Raw genomic sequence first — 16,972 nt, 5'->3', positions numbered from 1 at the left:
AAATGCAAAGCTTTTCCAAACCCTGGCCTCCAAGTTTTAAAGATGTGATCTTTTTACGGATCGGTTAGTTTCTATCAGTGCTTTACAAGCTCATTTAGCATGATTATGGTTCCGATTACTGGTATCTGCCATTGCGAACCAGTTTTATCTTATATGTAATACCTAGTTTTATTTTTTATGTTTTTCAATTAAAAAATGCCCAACATGCCCTCCAACAGTCATATCTTGGTTTTGCCCATAAATATCAACATAAATGAGGCGCTTAATGACTTTTTAATACTTGGAAATTCAGGTTTACTTGCATTCAACAAATCCCCAAGTTTTTCATTGTTCTCTTTTTCCCAAGTTTTCATTTTGCAATCAACTTGAAGAAGATCTCCCTAGTCTTTACTTGTACGTTCATTATTGGAGAGGAAGCTTTGTATTGAGAGGTGCATCAGCCTATATAGAAGGCATTCACATATTCATCCATTCTTCATTGTAAAAGGTGGAAAGAGCATTGAAGCTTGCTGTATTGGCTCCCATCTCGGCTACAAAGAGAGATTGTATTCGCTCGGATCTAGCTGCACAGGAGGATCATGATTAGTGGATTGCCTCAAGCAAACAAACTTGCGAAGAGTGGATTAGGTCTTGGTTTAAGACCAAACCACTATAAATCTTGGTGCACTCCTCTCTATTTCTTTACTTGTGATTCTATGCTGTGGTTATAATTTTTATCTTATCTTGCATTCTATAGTGCCTATTGCTGTTATCATTTTGAACCAATCAATTTACCTTTATTAAGTAACTATAAATTAGCTAGTGATTGAAATCTAAAGTTTAAGTTCAAATTTTTAGAAGTCAACCAATTCCCCCGCGGTTGCTTAACTGGGATTCATAGTCCTTGATCCATTAAGCCTCGTTTAGGGTTCCGTTGCAAAAATTTAAACACACATTTTGGTCTAGGGTTTGTTCGATGTGTACACATGTATATACATATAGTCAGGCATGATGCATTATGATTACAAGATTGATCCAAACCAAGACTACATTCCTTTCAGGAAGGAATGCTTCATGAGGGCGCTCCAATGTGGTGCGACACAACTCACAAGGGCATAGTGGGTCCCACCTTTGATTGTACCAAGCCGTTCATATGAAAGGCCTTTGTTTTGGGCCATAGAGGCCTTAAGCCTCTCATACGAAGGCCTTGGTTCAATCAAAGGTGGGACCACTATGCCCTAGTGCTGCACCAATAAGGTAGCACCTCGGAGCATTCCTCCTTGAAAGGACATGCACTTATGTAGCTACTGCCCTTTATTATTGGACGGATGGACAGTTAAATTAATTAGTTAATGGCAATAAATTCTGGGTCCCACCTTTTGATCACTTTCTTAGGGGGAAATGATATATTCCCCCCGTTTTCTTCCCGGGGACAGCCCCTTGCAGTCTAAAAGGGCAATCATAAAAGAGGGGTTTCACCGGCTGTCCCAGGGAAGAAAATGGTGGCGAATATATCACTAGTTAAGAAAGCAATAACAGTGGATTTTTCAACGATCAGTTGAAAGATTTAATGATCTTGTGGACACTAAATTGTTTGGTCCCACAAATTGACTGGTCAGATTGCTTTCAATGGGAGCAGGTTTGTTGTGTAGGTGATCGTAATCAATGATCAGAATGGATTCATATCTCTTTTATACGGGCCATTGATCCAAATAGGACCCACTTGATCAACGATCCAAATTTTTCTTGGTCTTGCCATGCATCAAATCCACTCCTCTTTTACTATGCTCAGCTTCCAATTCGTGTAGTATGGGCCATTTGGATACAAGGATTTTACAATTCAAGATTGTAAAACCATGGACTTTACGAACTAAAACCTGGACTTTCGAATTTTTACGGCGGAACAATTCCCCTGCCGATGCGCGCAATGACCCGTAAACCACGTAAATTGAGTAAGCCCGAGGGGATTTGAACTCGCTAAAACCTGGACTTCATAAGCTAAAACCTGGAGTGTACATTTTCAGGATTGTAAAATTCGGGTTCTAGCTTATAAAATCCAAGTTTAAGCTTTTATAGTCCAGGATTTTACAATCCTGAATTCTAAAAATCCTTGTACCCAACTGGCCCTGGAGAGGCTTTTTTTAAGATGAATTAAAGATCACAAATTAAAGGGCTATGATCGTTCGATGGGGATGAAATTTGCTCCTCCCAGGAAATATATGGTTTGGATCATTGGATAAGTGGCTCCACCTCATCTCTCTCTACCCTACTTTGACTAAACCAAATCTCTCTCTCTCTCTCTCTCTCTCTCTCTCTCTCTCTCTCAACACAACCTACTAGTCCCAGTTACGGTTCTAAGCCCTGTTCGATTTGGATTCTGAGAATTGATTTTGAGTCCAAATTGATTATTGGATTCAATACTAAGCAAAATTTTGATTCCAATAATCAATTTTGGACTAAAATCAATTCATAAAATCTAAAACGAACAGAGCCTTGACGTCACCTCTTCTCTGTTTCTAATTATATCATCTCACAAGGATCATCTCTATTGAAAAACTAATAATATATTGATATTTGCAATATGGGATTTGCTAAGCAATTTCACCGAAAGCCATTTCGCAGCTCACTTTTGCAGGACAGAACAGCCACATGAAGAAGAATTAAATAAGACAAAATCTGCCAAAAAGTAAGTCTGTGTGGCTGTTCTTTCCTCCAAAACTGAGCTGCGAAATGGCTTTCCACAAAATAGCCTAGCAAATCCCTTGCAATATTAAAAATATTTCTCTCCAAAGATAAATGTAGTACATTATCATATTAATTTATGATTTCATTTTCTTTAAACAATTGGAAAATTGTTGCTCTTTGTTTACAATCTTATAATTCTTCATTTCATTTAAAATTAAAATCATGTTACTTTTCTTTTTTCTGCTCACATGAAAATGTTTTTTAATTAGTCTTATATTATGATAAGTAGTATTTAGGGACTTATTGCAAATATTTTTGAAACAGTTACTATTTCCTGCAAAATCATGATTCCTCATGTTTAATGAAAATATATTTTAAGATTTGGAATATTACATTTATAAGGTTTTAAATAACTTGGGTGTTCCTCATGTATATACTACAGAATACAGTATAAATAATGTAAGGGCCCGTTTGGATGCCGAGAAGATTTTGATTTGGAATTCTCACATTTGCAGCCCTTTTTGTGTTGACATTTGGATCCGGATCAAATCCTTGAATTTCCAATTTAGCGACTGGCAGTGAAAAAAAACATATTTCCAAATAAGCTGTGGAAATAAGAAATTGGAAATCCACTGATCTGGCAGTTTCCTTCACCCTCTTGGCTCCTCAACCTCTCCCCTGCAGCAGGACTTACCCCCTTCCCTCTCTGTCTCCCTCAACATGAGCCGGCAGATCTATTCATTTTATAATGAAAACTCAATTCCAAAACCAAATACAAAATCTGAGGCATCCAAACGGGCCCTAAATTACCATATTAGTGTTACAACAGGTTTCTTTTCTTAATGACTTCAAAAACTTTCTTTTTATTTTCTATTTTTTTGGGACTTTAAAACCTAATTATAAGCCATTATAAAAAAAATTAGGTAGGGTTATTGTCATACACAGTACTTTCTGTCAATTACTGTAGTGGGATATTTGGTTGGCTGCTACCCTTTTCTTTTGTTTCTGCTGTCTTTCTTTATGATCAAAATATCAAAGAATGAAAGTTTTACCTGAATGCTTCTATCAACATCACAATCTAAAACGAACAGGGCCGAAATGTTCAGTACTAATCACCTAAATTCTGAATGTTGAAATGTTCAGAAACAATTTACATGTCAAGGCAATAATATAATAATAAGAGTTCAAATTATATGCAGTGTACAACAGATTCTCGCAAGCTAATTTCAACACCTCCAGCTCTTCAGAGTAGGTTATGACACACCCCCACTCGATTCGAGTGAGACCACGTATACATTCTTTCCCTTCACTAAAACCTCAAATTGGCCGACTGGCAGCCACGGAAAACAGGGCAGGTCAGGAAACGAAAACTGACTCTTCTTAATATGATATGAAACTCATTCTCCCGCATACATGAGAAAGGATTTCTAGAACTGAGTACAACTTGTGAAGATTGAGCTTTAACAGTAGGGCAACATTGATTTAGGCCAAAATATCAAAGTTGATAAGTCAACTAGCTGGTGTTGTAGGGCAGGAGAAAGTGGCCATGATTGAAATGGAGAAAGGTGCATATATGGGAAGGTAACACACCTTATTTTTTCGTGCGTGCACCGTTTTACATTCCTTGAAAACCCAGAAGCATAAGTTTTAGCCACTATTTCTGGAAGAGGCGCCGTCTATCAATCTCAACGAGTGCATTAATGTGGGTTGTTGGCAGTAACAAACGCAGAAGAGGAAGTGAAGAGGAGGTGATTGGAACAATGGGCTCCATCTTCTCCACTGCTGACTTCACGACATAGGGTGATGGGACATTAAACCACTGAAGATACCATGAAAGAAGCATTGAACCCTTCTTATCTCCACCCAATTGCTCACGCGGCCACTTTCCCTCGTTTAAGTAATTGTCAAAATCATCTCTTCTCTCCTCAGAAAAATTCAGAAGCTCTTCCGCGCGTTTCCTGATAGATGCGATGAATGTAGTCTGGACAATGCCGCCTCTTGCACTGATCAATTTGCCACCAACCAGAGCCTCATTATACGCTACTGCGAGCTGCAGGTGAAAACATAGATACTGAATCCTTTTGATTATTGCGTTGTTTATTTTTTTGGTCAGTTGTACAAGGCAATTTGTGTATGTAGCAGCTATTGTAATTTAGAAAATGAAAAAAAGAGGATGGTTAACTAGAGAAATTTATGAATGAATTAATATTGTTTTTTCTCTTCTATATTTTTGTAAACAATTAAGAATGCTTCTAGAAACTAACAAAATCACAAAGCTAAAAGCATAAAGCATAAAGATGGAAGTATTTGTGACAACTTGCAATAACTTGTAGAACCACAGCCATTCAATGCGAGGTGCGAATATTCAAAATTTGATATCCTTACAGAACGGACGATCATCATAAAGAGAGACCAAGGATGGTAGCGTTGACCAGAAGATTAGCATGATAAAACACAAGCACAAATTTTACCAAGAGATTTCAGAGCTTGTCTGTAAATTACCTGCTGGGAAACCCTTTTAGTTACCGAGAGAACTAATTAGGTAAATATGATTTATAAGACAGCGCCATCAATTTAGATTGTTCAAGCTTATATTTTTACTTTTAGGAGCAGTAAAAAAAAAATGGAAATGAATATGATAAGAAAGAACAGAAATATCAGGGACATCCAGGGATCACCTTTAAACTAGAAAGAAAAAGCGAGTCACCAAAAACATCAATGCCAGTCACCTGCTCAGTCATTGATCCAATAGAAGTGTACAATGAGAGATAGACCTGCAACCATTTTAAAAAAAGAGAGATAGACCTGCATCAATGTCGGCCCAGTCGCATAAATAAATGGATGACGGAGGGGTGGAAGACGAGAGATAGAAGGAAACCAACACAAAAAAATGGGTCATAACAATTAATGTACCTGTAAGAGAGCTGGTCTGTCCTTGCTCACACACTCAAACAACACTTGCAAGCAGAATTCCTTGAAATCGACGTCAGATCTGCAAAATCATAATTTAAGGTTCCTATTTGCAAGAAATAACGCCTATGATGCATCTTTATGTTCAAATTTCAAACATCAATCATTGCCAAAATCAGTGTCCGGCAACCATGACCCAAGCATCGTTTTACATCTAGCCCTCCCCAGACCCATCAATGGCAGGAGCCTCATGCTCTGGGCCGCCCTTTTTGGGTCTGCAATCAACAAAATTTCGGATTTCGGCCGAAATGTGGTCATTTTGACCAAAATTGTACAAATTTCAGCCGAAATGACCGAAATTTAAAAAAAAAAAATCGGTTTAGGTAGGGATCGAAACAGAAAATTAAATCCATGGACCCGAGTAAAAAGATTGCAGACAAGTCGATGGGAGAAAGGGCTTGTCCTCCCTATGCTGAGTTTGGGTCGGAAAAACATCAAGATATTCTGCAGAATATACTCGAGAGAACCAGAAAAAAGTTAACCCACAGATTTGAGGTATTTTTAACGACAAAAATACAAGCATATATTGCGTGGTTGACTTGGCAAGGCTAACATTGAAGTGTCCAGCCTGACTGGGTGGCCTTTAATTTTTTTTTAATAACAGGTTCAATGTTTAAAAATTCTCGAAGGTTGATTTTGTAAAGTTACTCATGGATTTAGACATTTAGTTGTTCAGGCAACGTTTAAAGATTTTCTAAAGCTACTCAATGCTGAAAAATTCTCCAAAGTTGTTCAGGCATTTATTATCTCACTCTGATACATGAACACACTTATCAATTATAGCAAGCCAAATCTAATAAACTATGTGTAATAAGAATTACATTTTTGGTGTTTCTTTTCACAAGCATAAATTCCATATCTGGGTCATCAGATATCTTTAAGCATCAGATGCATGCAAATTTATTGTGTGTCCAGCGGCCATGTAGTAAATTCCATTTTCAAATCAACAAGTTACTCCAAACATAAGATATTTGCGAGGGCAGCATAAAAAGAAAGTTCCAGTTGATTGTCTTTCTCAGTACGCTCGACAAGAAAATAGGAACTGCTTTTGATTGCAAAAGGATTTGCATGGTTAAATACAGAACTACGGAACAGCTGTGTTATAAAGATTGCGTTCTGGAAAAGGGGTTTTATCTAAATCATGGACTGAACTATGGTGAAACATTCAATCCTGTGGTCAAAATTAGCACTTTTTGGTTCATTCTAGCTTTTGCGGACAGTCATAATTGGCCTCTTTATGAAGTGAGCATGAGAATGCTTCCGTAGATGGGAAGTTGAAGGGAAGATGTGTTTATACAGCAATAACCTAGATCCCAAACAGCAGGAAGTAATAACTTTTTTTGAATGGTGAGCAGGAACTAATAAATATGCCAACAAATTGAAGAAGGTAATATACCAAGTGAAGCAATCTCAAAGGGCATGATTTTAAAGATTTCACAAAGCTTTGGAAGGCAATGTGTGAAGACATTGGTGCAAAAGGTGTTTCTCAAACAATCCGTGAACAAACCAAAATGTGGTCTGGTTATAATTAAAGATTTCATAAAGCTTTGGAAGGCATGCGTGAAGACATGGCCGTAAAAGGTGTTTCTCAAATAATTTGTGAACAAACCAAAATGTGGTATGGTTCTAATCCAACTTTATGTTCGCTGTCACTAGAAGTGATAATGATGAAATTAAAGCATCAAAACGAATTTGAAACATGGCTATGAAAGGAGCGCGAGTTCTTTAACAATTACTTTGGAAATAGAAGTGAAGAGAACACCACAATTGCATGGTGTTGAATCAACAAAAGTATGCATCTTATACATTGATAACCTGTTGCTATGAATACATGGCTTAAAGGAGGACCAACATAAGACCAGTTACAGTACATTAGGTTGGTGGGAGCTCCCCAATATTTGACATATACTACACCAAACATAACATTTGATGTAAATCAAATATTTTCATGTTTCCCTCAAGGTGGGATGAATCTCCTAAGAAAATTCCCATTGCATGTACCTCATGCATCATTATCAAAAGAACAAGGCATGGAAATAAAAGGAGCAGGTTCTGTGGAGAGAATGGCATCATCAGTAGGTTTTGACAAGCTCCTTGGTCGCTCCTTCCTAAGAAGGTCTAAATCGCGGTGCGGGAGTGGGAGCGGCAACCATGAGGCACGATTCCTGCTTCTATGGGCCCAATCCACATGAATGTGAAGGGGTGATGAAAGGATAGATAGGTCAATTGTCAAGTTCACTCGTTGCATAGGATTTGATGGAGAGAGTATCATCAAAATCATACGCTACTCCTTTTCCTACATCACATTTGAATTCCGCACAATAGATAAAGCCATAATTATAGCAGAATAAAGTTCCAACCCTAGCAAAAACCACAAGCATTGCCATTATCTACAAGAAGAGATTCCAGTTCTCCATCTTGAATATCTCTTTATTTTAACATATCATTTTTCTCAGCATGTCCATTCATTTATTTTGTATTTCAGATAAATGGTCAGAAGAAGACTGAATGTGGAAGAATGTGACATCAAGAAACATAGTATGTGGAAAGAGGAGAAGATTCACAAGAGGGTTGTTCTGGTAAAATTCACAAAGTGACAACAAAGAGACTACAATCATATCATTCTCGGATTTCAGCATTGTATAACATTGAGCGAAGTAGGATCAAGTTCAACTAGTTAGCAGCGTAATTTTAAATTGATTGTCCTGTTATGCAAGTCTTGAATATATAGGTGCTATTTCAAGGTCATGAGATGGTTAGCATTTCATTCAGAGAGCTCCAAATGCACCCTTTGACGTAAGGAATAATTTAAAAGAAAATACAGAAGTAACCCTAGTACAGGTCAGACATAAAAGGATATTGGATTTGAAGTCCGTTTTTTTTGTTGTTGAATGATTTGGATTTCATAAGGAGAGATTGATGTTAACCATAGAATAAGAGCAGGTTGGTTGAAGTGAAAGCATGCCTCAGGAGTTCTGTGTGACCGTAAAATCCCCACCAAGTTGAAGGGAAACTTTTATAAGACAGCTGTAAGGCCACCCATGCTGTACTGCTTAGAATATTGGGCCACCAAGAAGCAACATGTGCATAAGATGAGTGTAGCGGAGATGCGAATGCTTAGAAGGATGTGCGGCCACACAAGGTTAGAAAGAATTAAAAATGAAGACATTCGTAAAAATGTGGGGGTGGCACCAATTGAGGAAAAGATGAGAGAGCATGGTTTGGACATATCCAACGTAGGCCTTTGGATGCTCCAGTGAGAAGAGGCAACTCGTGCCAAATTGATGGAGTAAAAAGAGGTAGGGGTAGACCGAAAACAACTTGGGTAGAAACAGTGAGGAAAGATTTGATAGCTAGGAACATAACAGAAAACATGACCTTGGATAGGAATATAGGATAGAATGGAAGAAATGATCCACGTAGAAGAACCCAACTAGAGCCAGGATTAGAGCCAGGTCAATAAATTTTTTTCTAAAATGATCCTTTCACCTTCTTCATGAAATTTTTCTAAAGGATTCATTTAGCCGACCCCAACTAGTTTGGGACAAAGGCTTTGTTGAGTTGAGAATTTGGATTTCAAGTCAATAAAACTATAGAAACCATACCAACAATAAATTGCCGAAGTCAATGGAAAAAAAACTGAGAAAAAGGGCGGCCCAGTGCACGAGGCTCCCACCATTGCGGGGTCTGGGGAGGGCTAGACGTACGCAGCCTTACCCCTGCTTTGCAGAGGCACTGTTTCCGTGACTCGAACCCGTGACCACCAGGTCACAATGGAACAACCTTACTGTTGCGCCAAGGCTCGCCCTCTAAAAAAAAGACTCAGAATAATCTAAAAAATGTCGTGGTTTAATCTTAGAAGCAGGAACCTTCTCTCGGGGTGCCGCTCCCACCTCAGAACCTCGATTCGGCGCTCCTTAGGAAGGAGCTTCCAGGGAGCGCGACCCCAGAGAGACGGGAACCGCTCGAATAACGCTCCCAGCCTGCTTCTATTACTCTATAAGTCCCACCATCACCAAATTCCTTACATCAAACTCCTCCAACTCTTCAAAGTACTTCATTGGAGCAAGCACAAAGGCGTGTGTGTCTTCAGAAGGCACGAGGAACGAGTGCACACAAATGAAGATGGTTAGAAATTAGCTTTTAGATTTACTTAAATTTTGAAAGATACATATGAAAATGATTAGAAACTATTATTTTTTGATGTACTTGAATTTTGAAAGATATATGAAGAAAATATTACATACATGCTTCCATAGCGCTCCCAAACTTAAACTCTTCTAGACCCCACGCTTCCCCACCCCCGCTCCCGCCCCCGCACCCGCTTCGTGCTTCTAAGGGTTTAATTTGTTTCTCACTTTCTTGCAATAGCCCCGTGATGTGATTAGTGTGCATGTATTAAAAAGTAGTTGAATTATGTAAAGTCAATACAGTTCCTGTGCAGGTTGAAGATGATGGGATGATATGAAGTAATAGTCATGTGAAACAATGCAAGCCCTATTAGAAAATCTTAAATAATTAAGATAACATATACTTCACAATATCAAAACATTTGAAGGTTGCAAGGACTAAGGGTGCTTGCCTATTGCACCAAGAAGAGTCACAACACAGTTGTGCAAATGCAATTAAGCTTGGATCGGCTGAAAAGGTACTTATCAACTGATCAACCTTAAATGAATCGGGACCATTGGTCCCATTCCCATTACTACTAGGGGAAGAATCCCGGAGGCTTGTCGTATCACACACCTGCCATCAAAACATCACAAACCGTCATAAAAAATGTTTTGTGCTTTATCATGATATATGAAGGAAAATGGATACAAAAATTAGGGAAATGATATATTCACCCCATTTTCTTCCCTAGGCCACCCCATTGAGTGTAAAGAGAGTAATCATAAATACATTAGAGGGGGTGGCCCAGTGAACAAAAGGAGGCGAATATATCACTTCCCAAAAATTGTTGTAACCTATTTTGCACAGAATCTTCTAGATGAATAAAGTATCATGTCAGCCACGTGTTGGATGCAAACACATAACGGATACAGGTGTGACACTTGTACCTTTTGTTTTCCTATTTTCCCTAAATTTCACAAACATACATTTACATTTACTTGAAGCTGCAAATTCTATCCAGCATGATAGATAGATTTTATATGGAAATAAAATATGGCATTCACATGCACATAATGGATTAAATGTGTAACTCGTTACAGCCCCAATACTACTTAAAATATTAAAATTTTAAATTAGTTAATGTATACTTTGGTTTGCTTAGTTTGATACTTCGAACCATAGTTGCCAGAGTGGGAAGCGATGTGGAGGTGAAAGTAGGATGCGTGGGGTCTAAAAAAGCAAAGATGTGGGACGCGTGAAAGCAAGATGGAAGCAAATGGGAAAGTAAAGAGGAATTGCACGCAATAGGGTTATAGTAGGTTAGAGAGGAATGGTTAACGTATGTTAGGGGTAAAACCGTAAAAGTAGTTAAAGATGACTTTGGTTGATTAGAATTACAAATCTTAGGGCTTTATGAATTTAGAAAGAAGCTTGATGTTTTATTCATTAAGACTAAATTTTTTTCAAAATAAAATCAAATAAGTTTTATTTGAATTTTATCTGCAACTTAAGATGAGTTTTTCAAGTTTTAGATACACTCCCCTTCTAAATACACTCGTTTAGCATTACCAAAAGAGGAAAACACTCTTATTAGAAAAGTTATTCTCCTAAACAGGAAGCATACTCACAATTAAGAGGAATCGTGCTGGAAGTGCCCTTCCTCTAACCTTGGGTAGCAAAAAGAATTTTACCGTTCGGAGCCCACTTTCGAGCCAACTAGGGAGTTTCCCATAAGTAGCTATTCTGTGAAGCAATATTTGTTTCCAATATTCTTACCCATGCAAGAATTTGTGCTATATCATGATATGTGAAGTAAAAGGGATACACCATCAGTTATTATAGCATATGTTACACATATTCTTTTAGACGAGAAAAGTACCATTCTGGCCATGTGTTGGATTCCAACACTACACAAATACATCTGTGACACATCTATCTTTCTTTTCCACATTTTCTCTAAATTCCATTAACATAAATTTACATTTACCAAAGACTTTGAATTCTATCCATCCTAATAGTGAGCTTTTTTATATGAAAAAGATTTCTATTACCATTAACTTTCCTTACCTTTTTAAGTTTCACATTATATAACCTGTTATAGGCACAACCCTTTCACTGTATAAAGGCATTAAATTTCTAAATAAGATAATGCATACTTAGAATCCATGACCCCTATCTTCTTGTATGCTGAGATCAGCAATCCGCACCATCAATGGTTTCCAACGCTCAGCTATGCCCATGCAACATAGGCTATAATCAGATGATTAAATGTAGCTAATGTATATGTAGAGTATTTATGTTTGATACTTCAATATGCAGCATAAAGCCAAAGTTTGAAATCACAGCCGAAAATGAAATTTCGGTGGCAATTTCAGTTTCGGTGTAAATCCTACAATTTCAACCTGAATTTTTAAATTTCGATTTCGGATTTAAATTTAGGTCCCAGCCGAAATCCGAAATTTATAACCATACATAAAGCTGTACTCATGTGATATCTGGATGTCATAGAATACTGGATTTAGTAGGTTCCAACCTTGTGCATTGCTCTTGACAGTAAAGACTGGCATCCAATTGGGTCATCCACATACGAACATGCCCCAACTTTACGCTTGACATAAAGAATACCACCATTAAAAGGATCATTTGTGTCCCCAGATCTCCACCAGGGTTTATCTGCTCAAGGAATGTATCAGAGAGAGATAAAATAATTACAAACTGCAACATTTTTGGATTAAAATGTATAAAGAGCTCAAAAAAAAAGAAAGAACCGTGGTGGGGGAAATCATTCCACAACCTTCAGGCACAAGCTCTATAACTTGAGGCCAATACCTAGGCCCACAAACTCGAACAGTCTTCATCTGCAACAAGAATAAACATTTTAACCGTGAATCTATTTACTTTTAAATTCAGAGCAATGATACAAAATCAGTTCCAAGGACGCCCCTATTGGTTGATTTATGCAAAGTGCAGCGCCTAAAAAAGCGGAATGCGCCAAAAAAGTGGAAATGCGCGCGCCCCTATTGGTTGATTAATGCAAAGAGCAACGCCTTAAAAAGTGGGATGCGCCTAAAAAAGTGGAATGCTCCTAAAAAAGTGGAAATGCACCTAAAAAAGTGGAAAGCGTGTTGACTTTGCATAAATCAACCAATAGAGGCGCCCTTGGACCTGATTTTTGCAAGGGCGCCCTTCATTCTATCATTCCCCTTAAATTCATTAGTTAATGCATAGAAACACAACCAGGTATGCTTAGCAACACTGATTTATGGAGTATCTCCTGAATGGATTCCATAGTACTAAGCCCAATAAGAATAATTCCAACCACCTTAGTTAAAAAATCTTTAACAATTTCCCTTAAAACTCAAATTGTTTCAAAATAGAACTCTACTCAGAATCAAATTTAGGGTGCTTGACCAACTCTGCTGATGTCCCAAAGTCTTTGAATTAGACAAGGACAGCTAACTGGTGTGTGCAAAGCGAACCTGTTCAGCCAATTCCTTCGGTCATGCTTCAATTTCATAAAAATTGATCGTGCAAGAACTTATCCCTAAATGGAGTTCATTGAATGTAGTAGTATTGATTGTTCTAGCAGTGCTCATATTGTTAATAGTTGAATGCTACATACAATAGCACGTTCAGGCAGAATGCAAGGGGTGATTTCACAAAAGCTTGTCTCTCCATGATGTTCTGTTTCTTTGATAGTCACTTCAAGGGGAGCATAAACTGGAAGACCTGTGTCAACATCAACTGTTTGCACCCACCGAGCTTCTGTGGAAAGTACATACAAGTGCCTCAGTGCCTGGAAAAGACACCTCTTTTAGCAAATATGATACGAAAGACAAACACCTTTCATACGTTAGGACAAGAGTATGATAAACCTGAAGGTGGCAACGGTTGTCATTTGGTCCAGTTGGAAAGCGTGGATAAAGAGCGATTAGCAAAGCAGCAATTGCACTGTTTCCAGTTGAAAAGGTCCGCATTCCTCCCCCAAGAAACAAGAAACCAATAGCCAAGCTCACCTAGAAAAAAACAAAAGAAAAGGATGCGGCTAAAGGGAAGAACGCATATGCTGAACAGATTGAAATACAGGCACTATGCAACAATTTGTTTCATTAGTTGTCTTCTATTCCTACTAGTCTTCTGTTGAAACAAATGGCAATACAGGCATTATGCAACCGTATGAGGAATACTAATGTCATCAGCACATACACAAGAAGGCCTTGAACATCAAATTTGTTTCATTAGTTTAGGCATCTAAATCTACAGAAGCTATGATGAGTGAGAAATGGGTTGGTGCCACGAAAAAGGTGGATGCACTGCATAAAAATGACACTTGGGATGTAGCTTGTTCTCTAGCAAGAATGTTTTTTTTTTTTTGAAAGGTAAATGAGTGTGTGTGTGTGTGTGTGTCTATATATATATATATATATATATATATATATATATATATATATATATATATATATGAGAAAACGGTTTCTACACACTAGTTTAAAATACAGTGGGGGCCCACATTCTTTGGGTGATCCAAAGCATTCATTTGATGGGCCCTCACATAGATAGGGTGTGCCCAAAAAATCAGCTTCATAGGATCATCCTAACCCTTCGAACCGTGGAGGCAAAAAATGGACATATTTGTGAAGGTTTATACACGTCCATTTTACCTCCACAAATCGTAGGGTTGGGATGATCCTATGGAGCTGATTTTTTGTGCACACCCTATCTATGTGAGGGCCAATCAAATGAATGGTTTGGATCACCCAAACAATATGCCCTCCACTGTATTTTAAGCTAGTGTGTAGATAACTTATCTACACTTTTGTGTAGAAACCGTTTCTCTCTCTCTCTCTCTCTCTCTCTCTCTCTATATATATATATATATATATATATATATCTCTCTCTCTCTCTCTCTCTCTCTATATATATATATATATATATATATATATATATATATATATATATATAGAGAGAGAGAGAGAGAGAGAGAGAGAAACAACCACAACAAAAATGGAGTAGAGATGCAGCCCCAACAGTAAAATCAATTACAAAGGAGGTTATTTACTTGTTATTAGGGATATTTTAGGACATTTCCTTTTATTAGGATTATTTTAGTCTTTAGGGTGTTCTAATCTTTTAGTGATTCTTAATTTAGCAAGTTTCTTTCTTTTAGGATTGTTAATTGCCGATTTATAGGCAAAGCTACAACTCTTTTGTTACCTTTGATGAATTATTGATTAATTGAGTGAGATTTCTTTCCCCTACTTGAGTTCTTCTTCTACTTCTCCCTAAATTCTTCTCCTCTACCTCCATCTCCTCTTCTTCTTCTTCTTCTACTATTTCCCTTCTCTACCCTACATCAAATTTGGTATCAGAGTGATGGGACGAGGTCTCTGAGGGGAAGGGAGGATGCCGCCTGGCCCGACAGGATGTCCAAGAGCACTACCTGGTTGGCCTGTCTGGAGCCCAGCTGATATTCCTTAATTTCATTGTCTCGGAAAAGGGTGTTTCTGCAGACCTTGAAAAAGTAAAGGCAATTGATGAGTGACTGATTCCTAAGACGCTTTTAGAGGTTCGAAGTTTTCATAGATTGGTCACCTTTTATCGAAGATTTGTTAAGGGCTTCAGCACACTTATGGCTCCAATAATGGAATGCATGAAAAAAGGAGAGTTTTGTTGAACCCCTGCTGCCATCGAGCTTTCCAGGATATCAAGCAGAAGATGATTGAGGCTCCTGTCCTAGTTCATCCTGATAAAGTCTTTGAGGTTTCCTGTGATGCGCCAAGAGTGGGGATAGGTTTATTAAGTCAAGAAGGACACCATGTAGCCCATTTTAGCGAGAAACTTAATGAGGCTAAACAACGATATTATATGATAAGGAGATGTACGTTGTTATACAGGCGTTGTTTCATTGGAGGTATTACTTATTACCTAAGGAGTTTGTCATGTATTCTGACCACGAAGCGTTGAAATACCTTCATTCACAAAAGAAATTAAATTAAAGGCAGGCTAAGTGGATAGAATTTCTACAAGAATATACATTCGTCCTCAATCATCGGGCCAAAGTCGAAAATAAAGTTGATGACGCCTTAAGTTGTGTCGTTATGGTCTTACACCCCATGAGTATCAAGGTCATAGGATTTGATAGGCTGAAAGATGAGTATGTCACATATCCCGATTTTGGCATTATTTTTCAAAAATGTCCATGATGGTAACCGTCGAGGCCATGCTCATTTCTTAATACGAGACGCTTATCTATTTCGAGGATCTAGGCTGTACATTCCCCGAACTTCACTTCGAGATTTCTTAGTTTGGGAATTGCATGCTGGCGGCCTAGCACGCCACTTTGGCAGGGATAAGACAATCGCGTTAGTCGAGGATCGGTTTTACTGGCCATCTTTAAAGAAAGACATAGCACGAATTGTGTCCCAATGTCGCACCAGCCAATTGAGAAAGGCTAAGAAATAAAACACTGGATTATACACGCCATTGCCTATTCCTCATTCTCCATGGCAAGATGTCAGCATGGACTTTGTCCTTGGACTGCCTAGGACAACTAGAGGACATGATTCCATCCTAGTTATGGTAGATCGATTATCACGGATGGCTCACTTTATTCCGTGTAGCAAGACAGCTGTCGCCGTGGAGGTTGCTAAGCTGTTCTTTAAGGAGGTTGTCAAACTTGCTACCTATTTCCATTGTGTCTAGGATGTGAAATTCATTAGTTATTTTTAGAGGACACTTTGGAAAATATTCGGAACCTTGAATTAAATGAAGGCGACTATTCTATGGTTCGTATTCGTCTTGAGCGTTACCCCTGCCATTCTTTCAAAAGTTGCATGCTCGAGCGATTGGACCTTTTCGCATCCTTCGTAAGTATGGCCTTGATGCGTATATAATAGACTTACCATCTGATATGAATATTAGTCCCGTATTCAATATTGAAGATCTTATCACATATCGAGGTACCTTCGAGCCTCCTACTATGCCGACAGATGTTTCTACAGGTCAGACTGCCAGCTCTTCTGCTACAGCCCTCTTACCAGTGGTTCCGCCAGTTCCACCACTTCCTGCCGACCAGATGGTGGTTTTCAACCCTATCTTGTCAAGTGGAGTCGTTGACCAGATTTCGACGCTACTTGGCTTACAAAGGCGGAGCTTCGTCGTTTGGACCCTGATATCTTGGAGCAATACCAGACTCTTCACTCTCCGGAGGAAAATTCTTTTCAAC

At 38.3% G+C, this 16,972-nt stretch overlaps 1 protein-coding gene across 4 annotated transcripts in view; it reads right to left on the bottom strand.

The window, feature by feature from the left end:
- Nucleotides 1–3,696: 3,696 nt before the first annotated feature.
- EMB2771 (E3 ubiquitin ligase) overlaps nucleotides 3,697–16,972 on the bottom strand; it is a 112,839-nt gene continuing 99,563 nt past the window's right edge. For 3 of the 4 annotated variants that reach the window (XM_077376910.1, XM_077376911.1, XM_077376912.1), the window contains 8 exons: nucleotides 13,623–13,763; nucleotides 13,370–13,543; nucleotides 12,542–12,605; nucleotides 12,281–12,420; nucleotides 10,217–10,380; nucleotides 5,578–5,656; nucleotides 5,343–5,438; nucleotides 3,697–4,714 (listed from right to left, as the gene is read on the bottom strand). In XM_077376910.1, coding sequence (XP_077233025.1) covers nucleotides 4,319–4,714; nucleotides 5,343–5,438; nucleotides 5,578–5,656; nucleotides 10,217–10,380; nucleotides 12,281–12,420; nucleotides 12,542–12,605; nucleotides 13,370–13,543; nucleotides 13,623–13,763 — 1,254 coding nt within the window. In that variant the 3' untranslated portion in view covers nucleotides 3,697–4,318. Of the gene's footprint in view, nucleotides 4,715–5,342; nucleotides 5,439–5,577; nucleotides 5,657–10,216; nucleotides 10,381–12,280; nucleotides 12,421–12,541; nucleotides 12,606–13,369; nucleotides 13,544–13,622; nucleotides 13,764–16,972 lie in introns of those variants that run through there. The other variant, XM_077376913.1, reaches the window with a different exon arrangement.

This window comes from Tasmannia lanceolata, unplaced genomic scaffold (assembly GCF_043159265.1).
Source record: "Tasmannia lanceolata isolate RefF3 unplaced genomic scaffold, GAP_Taslan_0.1 ptg000002l, whole genome shotgun sequence".
NCBI lineage: Eukaryota > Viridiplantae > Streptophyta > Magnoliopsida > Canellales > Winteraceae > Tasmannia > Tasmannia lanceolata.
Note: the sequence above shows the minus strand (reverse complement) of the source record. Positions and strands in the feature narration are given on the sequence as shown.